Source organism: Mesitornis unicolor, unplaced genomic scaffold, assembly GCF_000695765.1.
Source record: "Mesitornis unicolor isolate BGI_N332 unplaced genomic scaffold, ASM69576v1 scaffold15067, whole genome shotgun sequence".
Taxonomy (NCBI): Eukaryota; Metazoa; Chordata; class Aves; order Mesitornithiformes; family Mesitornithidae; genus Mesitornis; species Mesitornis unicolor.
The window spans coordinates 3,375-18,567 of record NW_010195908.1 but is presented as its reverse complement, the minus strand read 5'-3'; the positions used below and the strand labels follow the sequence as shown (position 1 = coordinate 18,567).

The 15,193-nt window shown below is 36.3% G+C and overlaps 1 protein-coding gene across 1 annotated transcript; it reads right to left on the bottom strand.

Moving 5' to 3' along the window:
• Positions 1–11,660: 11,660 nt before the first annotated feature.
• Positions 11,661–14,483, bottom strand: FAM171B (family with sequence similarity 171, member B). The gene is made up of 3 exons (XM_010188282.1): positions 14,318–14,483; positions 13,375–13,498; positions 11,661–13,108 (listed from the first exon to the last, which is right to left on the bottom strand). The coding sequence occupies exons 1-3, from the start codon at positions 14,481–14,483 to the stop codon at positions 11,776–11,778; spliced, it is 1,623 nt and encodes a 540-aa protein (XP_010186584.1). The 3' UTR covers positions 11,661–11,775.
• Positions 14,484–15,193: the final 710 nt, after the last annotated feature.

The window sequence follows — 15,193 nt, the reverse complement described above, 5'->3', positions numbered from 1 at the left end:
GGGCGGTGGGGCTGCTCCCCGTCGGCCTGAGGGCAGAGGTGGTCGGGGCTCACGCCCTCAGCGCCCATAGACACGGCCCAACTTTGAGTTAGTTCTACAAAGGAAACTCGCCCCTGGCAGCAAGGCAAAGCATACGTACACCAGTTTCTTCATCACGTACTGGAGTTATCTACACAGAGCTACGTGCACGGAACTGTTGCTTGGTTTTCAGTGCCAGGGGCAGGAGAAAAAAGTAACTGCTCGTGTCAGAGCAAAGATAAACCAGATATCAAAACCAATTCAGACTCAAAAAGAAATGCATGCAGCTTCCACCCCAGCCCTGATGCACTCCAGCTGGAGCCACAAACCACTGCCCTAACACCAATGAAATGGTTTCCTGCTGCCACAATAGTTGTCCCATTCTCTTACCTGTTATGGATGTATTTCTGGTCTTGGGGTTTGACAGGCTGAATCCACACTCACTTAATCAACAGAAAAACACTATTTTTTTGTCTCGGCTAGTTTTTTTGGCAGTCTAGTGAGTGGAACCCGGTCACTGAAGTGACAAGTTCTAGAAAGTGAGAGGAATATAAGCTATGAATGGGACTACACCCTTGATTTAAATTAATTAATTACATTTAATTTAAATTGTAGGATACTGCTGAAAATGTATCGATTACCAAGAGATCATGAAAGTATTAGCCTCTCTTCTATGCCTTGCATGTAGAGCCTATGAGCTTTAAACGCATGAAGCAATGTCCTTCAGAGTTTTCATAAAATTTTTTATAAATCAGTCTTGTTCCTTCTCTTCCTCCTCTACTTAAAAAAAAAACAAAAACAAAAATAAATTAATGCTCTAAGGCATTTTCCAGTTTGTTTCATCTTTGCTGATACACACCATACAATGACTTTCCTAGCTTAGCGAGACATTTCTACTTTCACATCATCTAAACTGTAGTTTTTCAGGAATGCTGCCAATATCATGGAGATTTCCTTTCAAACTTACAGGTATGTGAAAAAAGCAAACTGTGCAAAATGTAATCCTTTACTAATGTTGACATTTGTGGCTTTCAGTCATGAAGACCAGAAGGCTTTCTAATCCAGAAAGTATAATCTGTACAGCTAGGTTAGCCTTGTTTAAAGAGTTTTCAACTTGGTCAGCATGCAAGACTCCTACCATGTAATCACAAGGTAAGAGGAAAAAAAAAAAAAAGGTTTTCTAACCATTAAAGGAGCCAAACTTTCACATATGCTCTTGACTTGTAGCACATCAGACTTTCTGATGGTGACACCCTCCAGCACATAGTGTAGGGGAACCCTTAAGGCACCACTGGTAAGAGCATTCATTGTCACTACTCTGAAAGTTTGCATCCTTCTTTAACTGTATGCCTCAGTCTTAACATCTGCTTTGAGACACTGGAAGCACAATGGTTAGAAATGGCAACTAAGATTATTATTATTATTATTATTTACAAACCAACAGCAAGGAGCAATTGAAATGGTCTGATACATAATTCCCTGCTACTAATGAATCACATTGTTCCTACAGTCTACATTCTTATTCCTGGGGCTTAGACAAAGTAAATGACATCAGAAACAAAAGTTGCCTCAGGGATATATATGTTTTAAGGCCATTAGTGACAGTTCAAATACTCTTCAATGTTATCTGCTGTTATTGATGTTCACTTACCTACAGAACAAGTTCTAAATAATGTACTTTTATTTAGGAGCCTAATTCACTATTTATATTCTTCCAATTGTGACACATTCTGTAAGAACTCAGTAGCATCTCTCCAAGTAGATCACCTTGAACCACCATAAGTGTTTCAAAAATTTAAACCAGGTTATTTTGCAAAGATTTACACCCTCTGGGATATTAAAGTGCTGAAATATTGCCTGGTCAGGTTTGTAAGTTTATCAGCTGAAGATAAAATAACCAGATTCTTTCTCTGCATCTTAATCAGTGTTGGGTAGCACCTTCCCAGTATTTGAGAGGCGTATTTACATCCTCTGAGCAGTTTACCATTTCAAACACTTAGCAGTGGAGCTTTGATTTGTCTCAGTATACTTTTTGCAAAAAGGAGCCAAGTTTACTTTAAAGTTGGTGACCCTTGCACAAGTCTGCTGCAAGTTTCATAATTTGGAAATACATATTACTCAGCCAACCAGTGAAGTTCATCTTTGCTAGTTTGGAACTTGGAGCAAGTTCACAGAAGACAACCCTTTCAGATTTAACTCAAATAAAAGTTTACCTGACCAGCAGTATTTCTTCACTGATGACATGACAGTATTAATGGAAACTCAAACTGCTTGCTCACTAGTAGGACCTTTGTTACAATCTTTTTAAGTCCAGAATTGATACAGAACAGAATAAAAAGGGAAATTAAGCTGAAAGATATGTCTAGCAGAGTAATCACTGATTCCTTATGGTAGCAAATGTGTAATTATATGATCTGTTACAGTTAATTAACTTGACATTTGTAGCCCCTTTAAAAATGGGATTTAAATATCCAGTTTATTCCAGTCAGTAAAATGTTAACTAACTTTAGCTTGTCAGCTAAAGCTTAGAATCTGTTCATTCTGTATGTAAGCAACACACAGCCCCCTAGCGACCAATGAAGCTTCTATGGGTTTGCACTCTTAACATAGGAGATGCTGCTTTGAATTACTGTTACATGCAAGAACAATTAATTAGTACATATTTAGCTAAGAAATATTATGCAACAGCTGATCTTCCTGTCTTTTAAGTTTCATAGGGAATGTATTGACAGTTGGCTACTGCAGCAAAGAAACACGTGTCCTATTGATGAATATGTTGTATACAATCCTCTGACTTGGAAGGATTCGCCAGCAAAACATGGAAACTACCAATCACATTCTCATGCAAATCTTAGTAAACTTGCAAAGCAAGTGGAACCAGAAATTTGTGCATCTGGAAATGGGTTATTTCTCAAGGAAATATCATCTGAACATGCATCAGAAAGTTCTCAAAGTAGCTTCAGAAAACTTTCTAACAAAGAGATGCCAAAGTCTCAAAAGGCATTAAGATTTTTTAGCAACCTCCATTTAGGAGAATCTGGTCAAAACAGCAGTAGAAATACAAGCAATTTTTACAGGCATTGTAAGGATTACTCTTTAAGTTCTTTTGAAAGAGCACTTTCTGGGAAGCCCAGTACCATTAGAAAGGATGACATTCATAATGCCTTGAGAATCCAGCATCGGTCTGACTGTGGCAATACAAACAAAGTAGTTACATTTAAAAAAGATGGCTGTAATCCCACAATTCTAAAATATCCCAGGGAGATGAATTTTGAAATCAATTTGTGAACAGCAAGCCATTCCTCATAAAAGGACAATAAAGGATCTAAGAAATGCCAGCCATCATCAGAGGCTTCTAACAAGACCACCAACTAAGCGTAACCATCTGAACTTTAACACAAGAGAAACAGATTTATTATTGGAAGGAATTCCACTGCATAGCAGCTCATGATTGTCTTATTCTTACTTTTATACTGCACACACGTTTCTTAGAGACCAAGAAACAAATTAATAAGTGAATTATCAGATGTCATGAACCGTAAGTACTACAGTACTTATCTCAGTGCTGCCTAATGCTCTTGGCAACATTCATATTAAATCTTCTCAAATAAACAGAGGAACTGATTTGGGTGGTGTAGATTTATTTCAGAAAATAGCCATGTACTTGTAAAATTGTCACTATTTCTTATTTGCAAGTTTTTAATCTTCAATCAAGTAAATTAATCAAATGTAAAATGCAGAAAACTTTTATATTCTTGAAAGACCAGTTAGGTAATGGTTCTTATTCAGAGGTGTAACAAATTAAGCTAGACTAATTTTAACATTATTGCTGAAAAAAAATTATATTAAATGTGCTATTTTCAAACATGCAACAGGAAACGCGAGACGGGAAAAGAAAAAACTCTATTTATAGTATGAGGTACATTCTGTAAGATCTGCTATAGTTTCCTGATAGTTAAAGCTCAAAAGAGCAGCTAAAGCCCCCAAACAGTACACAGGAACCACCCAGTTAGCCATTTTCAATCATGTACAGCCAAGCCAAAGACTTCAAGTCTAACAATTACTTCCTAAATGGTAATATAATGTTTTAAGTTTTCTTTAAGACCTAGATTTCCAATAAGTGTAGTGAAGATTTAAACCTCAATACATGCAATAAATGTAAATATAAACTGACTGAATGACAAATATAGTTCAACCCAGTTGTAAGCTGTTGATTAAACATAACAAAAACAAATGTGCAATAAGAACCTGTCATTTTTTAATGCTTAGCCATATTTCCAACTTGACTTTTTCCAATTATCTTTTCTTATGTTTTATTATATATCAAAACATGATAGCATGTCTAACAACTTATGTTAGACAACGATATCTTGTATTCACACATACTTTAACTCCTATGTAAATAGAGGTAATGTTTGGATTTTGTCTTTATGATGACATAGAGCAAGTTGAACTTCAGTCAATTTTGATGTAAGTATTCGCATTTACAGATCAGCTGATGACCCATATATCTAATTTTTCACAGAAGTGAAATATGACACAAAACACCTCTATTGGTGAATTGGAAATAAAATTCCTGAGATTTCTTCAGCTTCCTGTAAAGTTCACTCCATCTATTTTAAAGGATCTAATGGATTTGCAATGGTTAAAAAACCCCTTACACTTCTCCAAAATGTTGAAAATAAAAAAAAGTTATTCTCTGGGAGTAAGAAAAAACCCAGAAGTTTACTAGAAGACTGCATCTTCTCAGAGCATAAAAGGAGTGATCACAGAACGTATGTAACTGCCCCACATGGTAGGAAAACCTTTGCAATGTGTTTGCCCGCAGTCTTGTAGGGTTACTGAAATGTGGCTTTTGTGAAGCTTAGAAAAGAGTAAGGCTTGAGAAATACTAGTGTTAGATACAATAAATAGGACATAACACCCTGAAGTTTAGCTTAAGCTCTTCTATACCACAGTATTGTCTTGTTCTACCTGGATTCAAGTACTTTAAGCTTATTCATAGCTGCAATTGATGCCTGTCCTATGCACTGTGCAGACACAGAGAAATAATATTTTATTTGTTCTCGAAGCCACAGAAAGTCTCTAAATGAAAGAAAGATTAAGAGAGAGATCAGACATAAGAACAAAACCTGAAATAATATTCTTTTCTGGGTACCACATTCCAATTGCAACAAAATCAACTTACATAAGGCATAATCTTAGCTGCACTAACCGAGAAACAGGAATCAGATTTATTGTGTCTGCAGAAGTCATTCTTCAGTAGAAATGGAACAGAGAACGTGACTGAATTAGAACTGGTAAACTTAAGGATAACAACATTCTTTTGTCATTGGGATTATGGTGATGACAGAAATATACATTTTAGTGATATTTAGCAAAAAAAGTGAGAGATATGCTCCTAAACAAGGTATGACTTCAAAGACATTCAAACAAAAGTTAAGGCACTGATGACTTTTTAAAAAACTTTTATTATATTGCATAAGCTCTAACATTTTACAAATCTTAGTTAACATTATCAGCAACAGATACACTGATACTGTAGTAAATACAGAGATGAAAAGACACCTCTGACAAAATATAAAAAGGTAGAAATACTTAAAACCAGGACGGTGAATATCAATAATGTATTACATAAGCAATATCCATACTAGAATGTTTTTGGAAATGACTGCCAAGGTAATGAAGTGCTTATTGAATGTAAGGCTCCAACCTGCAAGGAGGTGAGCACAGCCAGTGCCATCAGTTCACTTACCTTTCAGCATCTCAGAGCCAGGTGTTTTATGAACTCCATGCTCTAATGAGCACTAAAAAATACCTTTCCATGCTGTAAGATGTTGTAAAAATAGTACTAACATGGACTGAAGTGAACAAGTGCTTCAAAGGAACTAAATCTGTTAACTGGAGAATAAAGTATCAGTTCATTTTGGGGAGGTAGGAATATAGGAGTGTTCAGTAACTTTTATAAACTAACAGAAAAATATCATATGGTAAAATAATTTTCAACCAAAGAGCACTAATACTAAAAATAATTACACAGTTTTCTCCTGCCAATCTTAAAATAAAACTTCAAAGCATTTTTTTTTTGGTAATCAGAACACTGATAATACAGCTTTTAACAGACAACAAAGCTCTGATTAGAGTAAACTAAACCACCTTTCTTACAAATTCTTTAACACAAATGTTGCTGCCTACTGGTAGAAATGCAACAGAAATTAATGCAAACTACTATAAAAGAATGCTCATTTTTAACTCTGTAGACATAGCACTGTGTTTTGCATAATTCCACTCAATTAAAAGAAAATGAAAAAAAGCAGAAGCTTGAGTTAGATAAACAGTGCAGGTTAGGCTCCAAATTGAGATAAAAATTAGTTCTAGAAAATAAGCACCTATCTGCATACACTTTCTACTTCTACTGGCAAAGAAGGTTAGCAGGTGAAAAAAGGATTTTTATAATTTTAATGGGTTTTATATATAAACATACATTAATTTCATTTTTGAAGTTAAAAACCCAGTCAGTTTTATAGCTGTAAATCCAGAGACTTCAAGATGCTTACTCTTGACTTAAGAAGTTGAATCAGATGCCATATGTGCATTTTTAAAAGATACTACTGTCCAGATTGCTAAAGATATTTATTTAATTTCTTTTCAAACATAAAATACAAAAAACCCCCCGGGTTTACAACAATTACCATCATCATCAACATGCAAGAGTGAGTATTCCAACAGAAAAAGCACTAGATCTGCCTTTTAAAATATTATAAAAGCTATATAACTGTAAGTATGCATTGAGGCTTTTTGGCTAACAGAAAGAAAAATCATAATGTGCTTTTGAGATAGTCAGGTGTCCCACTGATAAAATAAGTCTGATGAAAGAGAAAGGCACTTCAGCAGGCTAATTTACCTTCAGGTTTTCCTAATATCCAGTACTAAACAATGGATGCAGTGTACTACCTTCTAATTTGTAGAGTGCTATGTCAGTAGTACTCCACTTTTTAACTAATGAGAATAGTTTAGACTGATGCCCATTCATTTAATCCTCTTTGGTACAAGTTACTGCATAAAAATAAAGCAGACAACTAAACATTTTGATTCCTACATCCTGGAGTATTTTTTGCGCATCATCTCTAGCTCTACATTGGTAAATAATGTACCTAATCATCTAATCAGTTGTGCTTTCAGGTTTGTTACATACCAGAGTTCTTTTATTTTCTGACAGTACTATAAAGATTTTTCCTGTTAACCAAATGGAATTTTTAAGTTATTTCCCTTAAAAAAACAAACAATAATTCTGTATTTGGCATTTGATAATCTGAAAATTACTGTCAATTATCTTATTCTGGGTAACATATCCAGATTAATGTGCATACACATGCTGCATACTAGTTAGCCCGATCACTTCCCTTAATTTATGACACATCAATGTACTGATCTAAGCCACATTAATTAATCTGCAGAAACAAGCCTTGGCTAACTCCAGTAACTACATTACCAAAACCAGGTAAGACCTGGAACTGGTATACCCTTCTGCAAGAGGAATCTCAACAACATCTATTGCAACCATGGTAGGGAAACTGTCCTGAAGTTTATAAATCGCCTTTTACCTTAAATATATGACAAAATTGGGTCTTGCGTGTTCTCTATCTACCTAACAACTTTCACTTCAAAGTGTATGTACAGGTATGTGGGTTTTTTTGCAAAAGCCGACAGCTCAAGAAGCATGTTGTGAAGAACTGAGACCTAAGTCTTGCAAACATTTTTCTTCAGAAAGAATAAATTCCAAAGCACAAATACATATTAGTTTGGAAACAAGCATCAGAAAAGAAGCTATCTCCATTGTTTTTTTACCACTCATTCCCCTTCTCCTTAGAGGGGGATTACTTCAAAGGTGCTTGAGGCATGGCCCTTTTCATCTCAAGGTAATCAACCTCCAGATTCAAAGGAGTCAAAACTACTGAATGTTTCCTGGGCCTTTCCAAGAACAGTGTGCCATGAATCCATGCTATTTTTTTGTACAAGGTTAATTTTTGCACTAGCATTTTAGCACTCTGATAGGGCTGCAATACTGAGCCAACAGAAAAAAAAAATCTTAAGTAAATTTAGTGATTCCTATTAATTAATCCATAGAAACAATATATATTCTTATCTAGAAAAGCATTAGTTTGACCACAAAGACAAATTTCAGGATAATTTTGACTTTTTCACCTGTGTTACACATCCTGTATGGTATCTCTGGAATTAGAAACGGTAGTCAAACTCCTTTTTAAAAACCTGAAAGACTTACAGTCACTAAGAGGTAATGCAGGCTTCCAGTACATAAATTTTAACCTACAGGCAGAACATAAAGACGCAGAAAACATAAATATGAAGTACAATTCTAATTATTTTAGAGTAACTTAGAGCTTTTTAAAAAAAAGCTTTTAAACATTTAAAAAACATTTAAACATTTAAAAAAAAAAATCAAAGACTTAATGCTCATGATAGGGCCAAGGAAGAATTCTCTATCATTGAGTGCTTAGGAGCATCAGCTGTTCTCATGACACATGTATCTTTGCAGATACAACTGCAGTAACAATTCCTCTCTACAGAATAGTTATTCCATATTCTGACACAGAAAACAAGTTACATATTTCATTTTAATATAAAACTAGACTTTAGAAAATCCTTTTCAAGTGATACCAGCAGCACAAGACATCACGTGTTAAATGGTAGCAAGTTACACACACAAAAGTTGGCGTACGGGATCTACAAACCAAGCAGAGATAGTTGTTGCTTGACTGGCATGGATAGAAGGAATAGCCTAAGACAGCCTTGGAAATGGTATTACCAAAACTCTCACTCCAGAAAAGAATTTAAATACTCCACTAGAAGAAATGCCCACACACTCATTTGGCAAGGGAGAAACAACTGGCTAGAAGAGACACCAATCTTATATACGATAAGATGCCTATTTTCCAAAAACCTTTATCTTTCTTCCTACTACTAAGAAGCCTAGTAGCAAGAAACTCTTGCAAAATCTGTTCTACTCTGACTTGCTTTGTTGGCTAAAAGCTGAAATGCATTGCTGATGCACAGCCTCTGAAGTGGCTATTTTGCACTACAACACGTGCAAGGTAAAATTGTCACTAAATCCAGAGAGCTAAAAGCTCCTCTAGAACGGTAGTACAGAACCAAACTCTGCTCTTAGCTCCTGGTCAGCTAGCAGAGCAGATGAGAATCTGCATTACACCAGTGCATCTTTTGACACCATTACTTCAAAGTCCCAGAGTTATAACTGATCTTTTCAACATTTCTAATCTTTTTCTTTGGCGACCAGATACAGACTCTGACGCAGAACAAGAGCACTGGAGTGCAAAACTTCGTTCCTTTGAATTTACATGAATTTGTACTAGTCATTTACAGTAGTCTGTATTTTTAATGATACAATTAAGTTTGAGGAATTAAGTCTTTTTGGTATATAGAATGATACATTGAAAAATCTGCAATATATTTACATTACTGCAGGTGAACAAAATTTCAAGTAGAGACATAACAATTTAATATTAACATCTCAAAACCATTAGCTTGTCAAGGATTTTCTGTTATGTTCAACAGAATGTATAATATTTCCTATTTGAAAAAAGCCACCAGAACTGATGCAACTCAGAGTAGGGCAATATTAAACCTCAAAAGTCAAAGCAGCTTTCAGAAGAAATGTATATTTACACTCAAAATATATAAACTGATTCCTACTAATGTATGTAACAAAGCAAAGGTTGAAAATATCAGCATTCGAGGTTAGAGAGTTAGTCATGCATGAAATTCAGTGGAACTGCATATAGGAAAAAAAAAAGTATTGTCAAAATATATTCAGTAGAGGAAAACTGAATTAGTTACCTAAAAAGAGTACCAAAGGTATGCTAACATGACAAGCCATCTTCACCTCTGAAGTAGATAAATCCTATAACTAAACCAGATAATTCTGGCCAATTATAATTATAGACCTATTCACATACCCATCTCAAACTTATTTTGCACTTTCATACTTAGGAGCTCAACAGGAACACCGTATTTTGTTCATGAAAAAACTGCACACCAGAAGTTGGACTGGTGTATTGCCAGTACCATTCTGGTTTCCTTGCATATTCTTCTAGAAACGGGACCAGGCAACTGACAACCCCCAACGTAACAGACGTATTTCACAGTAAAGTTTCCTGAGCGAATACTCCCAGAAGCTCAGCTGCACAGGGTATTTGCCAACTCTCGAGTGGACTACAGAGGAGACAACTGACTGCACCTCCCCCCAAATCAGAAACAGGTATCTAATGGAAATATTTATAAAGCTTTTTTTAGGATGATTTATGATCAACCTGCCAAAGCCAAAATGCTGGAACTTATTTCATCAGGGAACAGCTTAAAAAACACAAAAGGACATTTAATATACTATATGAAGCACATTAAGGGATGTATCTACTTTTCTGTTAGCCAAAGTTGAAAGAATCACTTTGACAAGATGAACATTAAAAATAAAGATTCTGATGGCCTTTTCCTTCCTCTATATGTATCTTAGTTACATTTCATGCATTTATAACTTTTGGTAAATTGAACTCCAAGATGAGTCATAAGTAGTATTTATATTGCATTATAGACCAAATTTTCCTATCTGCTCTCTCATGCTCATAAAATTCCCCAACTTTTAAAGCCTGTTTAACCCCTCTAGAAAACAGCAGCTCAGGCTGGCAAAATATAGGCACAAAACCTCCAATGATCTTCTTTTTTAAAAACAAAATAGAAAGCAACAGTGCTGAAGTTTTCCGCTTGAAGAAACTATTTCAAAAGAATAATTTATTAAAACTTGTATACTTTTTCATTATGGGCCAGACTCTAACTTACAAATCTGCAGAGATTCAAGACTACGTTGTGCACCACAACTGGCCCAACAGCATGCAGAAGAGAAGATTTTAACTGACAGCGAAGTCAAACCAAAACACTGGGATCAGACGTAGCAGCAGGCTCAAATGCTACTGGAACCAGTCCTTTTCTGCTGGGTGTGGACACTTCATAGCAGATGACAATCTTCAATGTCCACAGTTCATAACAAAGCAGATTAAAACAAAGCAGACTGGCAACATCTTAAGACAGCAAGGACCACAAACTGCAGCGGTCACAGAGCTTGTACACTTCCCCGTTCTGCCACTGCTATATGGAATGGTAACCATTTGCACATGGATGGGCACACAGGAAGGGCAGTAATGCTATGCAGCTCTGCTGATAAATCCAACAGAGCTCATTTGCTGGTGTTGTAGGGCTAACTGACAAAACATTTTGCATCATACAAAGAAATAGTAACAGATCCCTAGAAAAGTTCACATGTAAAATACTGTACAGATGGTCACACTGACTAGGAACAAGGCCGAGGAATGCTTTAACCACTCCACCAATACATTAGCAACAGGTACAAGAAAATTAAAAGATGTGCCTACGTTTCTCACCATGCATTCCCAGAGGTGCGTCCAAGAATGACAAACTAAAATGTGGGCCTTCCCTATACTGCAAGCAAAATTAGGAACTGGAAAATTTTAAAAATAGCATTTCCCTGTTTTCAATTCACATTGAATATCAATTGCCCAGTTGAAGTTCAGTAACTGAATCTGTGTATTAAAAAAAAAAGTAACTCGTCTTGATACTGGAAAACAACGTTTCCCTTGTAAACCCAACACTGCAGACAAGCAGGTCAATAGCCAGCAGGGAGAGCAACAACACAGAGCACATTGTGTTTTAATTTATAGGAATAAGCGGCCTTTCCTCTCTTTTCTTCCAGATATTGGTTTTGCTATCTCTTTTTGTGATAGACGGTCGACCCCTTTTTTTAGCAGAAGGGATACCAGATTCATGACTTCCTGACACAGTTTTTCTTAGATCTTCTTCATTGTGCTGTTCTATGACTTGCCCGTTCCCTCCATCCAGAATGTGCCTCACAGCCTGGTCCTCTGGGGTGCAAACAGCGGTCCCACTTTCACTGCTACCCAGATCCAGATCTTCCAAGTAAAGGATCTTGGAATGAGGCATATTTTTTACAAAAGTTTTCTCTCTCTCCAGTTTCCTACTAGGATGATGCTCATTCATGTCCACACCAGAGTCCAGACTGGTATCATTACTCTCTGTTTTTCTGCCCTTTTTCAGATCTATGAAAGAATGCCTTACTTGAGCAATCGGCTTTCCATCCAGGGACACAAACCATGCTCGAGGGTGCGGAGATGGTTTTCCTTTAGACAGTTCCAGTAATGTTTGTTCTGAAATACCTTGAAGTTCAGATGAAAACGGAGTCATTACAACAGCTTCATTCAACGTCCCAGGAACAGAGACAGATTCCAGTAAGCTATTAGTATACCGGCCCCAGTTTGACATTTGAGAAGGTAAGCCCTCTTCACTGTCTAATGTACTGTTTTCATCTTTGCCAACAGAAGGCTGTGGATGAGAGTGCACTGGCATTTTTGGTAACGTTTGCATGTAACTGTCACGATTCATGGGTTCCATCATAGGGCTATATACTAATTGCCCTTTTCTTGGCAAAGTTGCTGATTTAGCAGGATGCAATTGTTCTGGGGAATGGAAAAGGTCAGAGGTTTGTAGAATAGTAATAGGTTGATTGTAAATATGCATTAGGTGTTCTGGGATATGGGAAAGCCCATACATCTCCTCTTTCACTGAAAGGTATCTGTTTTGGTCTTGAACGTCCCTAGGAACCTGGGAGACAGTACTGTTACTATGCTTTGGCTGCTCTAAGTGCCTAACTCCAGCATTGGGCTCCAATGAATGGACTGAATTTCTTGACTGACCAGTTTGGCAAGATGACCGATAAGAAGCATCTTCTGTGTAGATTTTAAAATTGTCTCGAGATTTTCCATCTTCCGTGTCTATGGACATCTTTCTTTGAGGGCTGTATGAAGACATCTTCGGTATATATAACTGTGACTTATCTTCCAACTTTAAAGACCCTTTGACAGCATTGATGTGATTTATGTGAGTTGTTGATGTTGTCTGGTCTTTTTTTATGACCTCCAACTTAGTTGTATTCTTTTCCTTCTTTTGTGTCCGACCACATTTATCCCTATGCAAAAGAGATGCAAGGTGACTGCAGAGCATACTAGGAAATACTAGACTGTTGACTACCAGAGCTGAACGTTAGGTTTTGGTTAAGAAGTTGTAGTGTAATGTGACATTTTAAAATGAAATTCTGTAATAACTAACTTTTAAGGAAATATTAAGCTACACATTATAATTTAGCTAAGGAAACAAGTCTCAACTTCAAAAGACTGTTTTATGAACTTTAAATTCCATTCATGCTGAGCTTATTAGAGCTATTTTTTTCCTTACCTGCAGTAACAAAGAAGAACAGCAAAAAATCCAATGATAATGACAACAGTACCTCCAAGTATGGCTGTAAGGAACACTGTGTGATAGGCTGTTATGTCCTTGGAAACCGCACTAATAATGGATTCTAGATTGTCAAACAAAACCAGGCACGAATTAGTTCTCAAAAACAAGTAATTCTGCTTGATATGCAGAGCTGTAACTAATAAATTAAACAGTACTTTTCCAGTGATTTTGTGTTCCTATGGCACTACATTCATCGTTCCCTTTTCACTTTGCTATTTCAGCAAACTACAAAATATACAAACAGTGGTTACAATATAATGGGTCTTCAAAGGTTCATCTCAGGGACTAAAGCCTTACCATGACACCTATTCAATTCCACTCAAATTACACTTGGATTAGTTATCCAGACTGACTCAGAAACATGGTCTACATTTTCCATCTAGTGCTTCTGTCAGAAAGTGCTATCTGTTCTTAAATTTTGACATCGTATTTCTCCCAAAATTCCTTCATATGAATTTGCTAAACATGCAGCAAGTCTACATAAAACAGAATCCGCTGGGACTGTTTTACCCAAGATTAATTTTCTTGTTGTATTTCCTCCTGTCGTACATGATCCTCAACAGTACGGGATACAGTCCCACTGATTTTTAGATCTCCATTGTCAACTGTTCCATTGCAAGCTTCTTTCAAAAGATGGCAATAGTATAAACATTTAAGTTCAAATACAGTCTGGACTTCTCCCTCTATAGCATTTGAGGTTTGAGGAAATTATTATATGCACAAAGGCATACTACCAGGATTCAAACAAAAGTAATCCAACTGTTGAAGCTGTATGCCATTTTTCCCTTTCTGTTGTTAAATGAAGCAATCAAACTGACAGCCTTATCACACTCTGTTACTTGGGTTATTCAGTAATTTATTTTCCAGTTGTTTGCAATACCTCTTGTTCCAGGCAGTGGAGCCGCTATCCAGTAGCCCAAGTGTTGAGCAATGTATGTCCACACTAACTGACCATCTGCTTCCTTTACCATTCCTAGCCCACGGCTTACCCAAGCACCTGGCGGGGGTGGGGAAAAAAAAAAAGGACAAAATACTGCACATGCCATGGAGCATGCTTTTATTTCTCAAACAAGAAAAGCTGAAACTTCTGATCTATAAACTATTTATTACATAGCTTTAGCTAAACATGCAAATTTTCTCTCTTGACAATTTCATTGCAAATATACTTGTCCAGACATTTACTCTGAAGCAAAGCATCATTGTTACTTATTTAATACAATTTATTTTTTATCAACAAATGTTTTTCATAGACATGCACAAAAATAATTTGAAAAATCCTATTATACGAGCTTAAGCATGTGTGACAGTCAAGACTAAGACATCAAGGAGCAAGTAATTTATGCATATGAACATAAGTTTAACATTAGCTAGCACCACTCAGTGGAAAAGCATTTTAATCTTATAAGCTACAATAGGATAAACAATGCTTGTCTTGAATGTTTCTCTCCTCCTCTCTGCTACAAAGGAGTAACAATTCAGTTAGCGCAAGGAAGGTCTATCGTTGGGACACAAATTCCACGCCATCTGTTTGACAATGCAAAGGACAGGCATTATCGTATGCTAGCTTCTACAACTAATAAAGCATGCACTTAGAAGAGACAGAATTTTACTTAATGCACTTCAAGACATCTACTGCGTGTCGTCTGTGAAATTCTAAGGACAGAAAACAACCCCATATAAGCAACCTTACAGTTTCAAACTGCAGATACTACAAAAGGAGATAGCACCATCAGCTTTTTTAAAACAACACTAACTA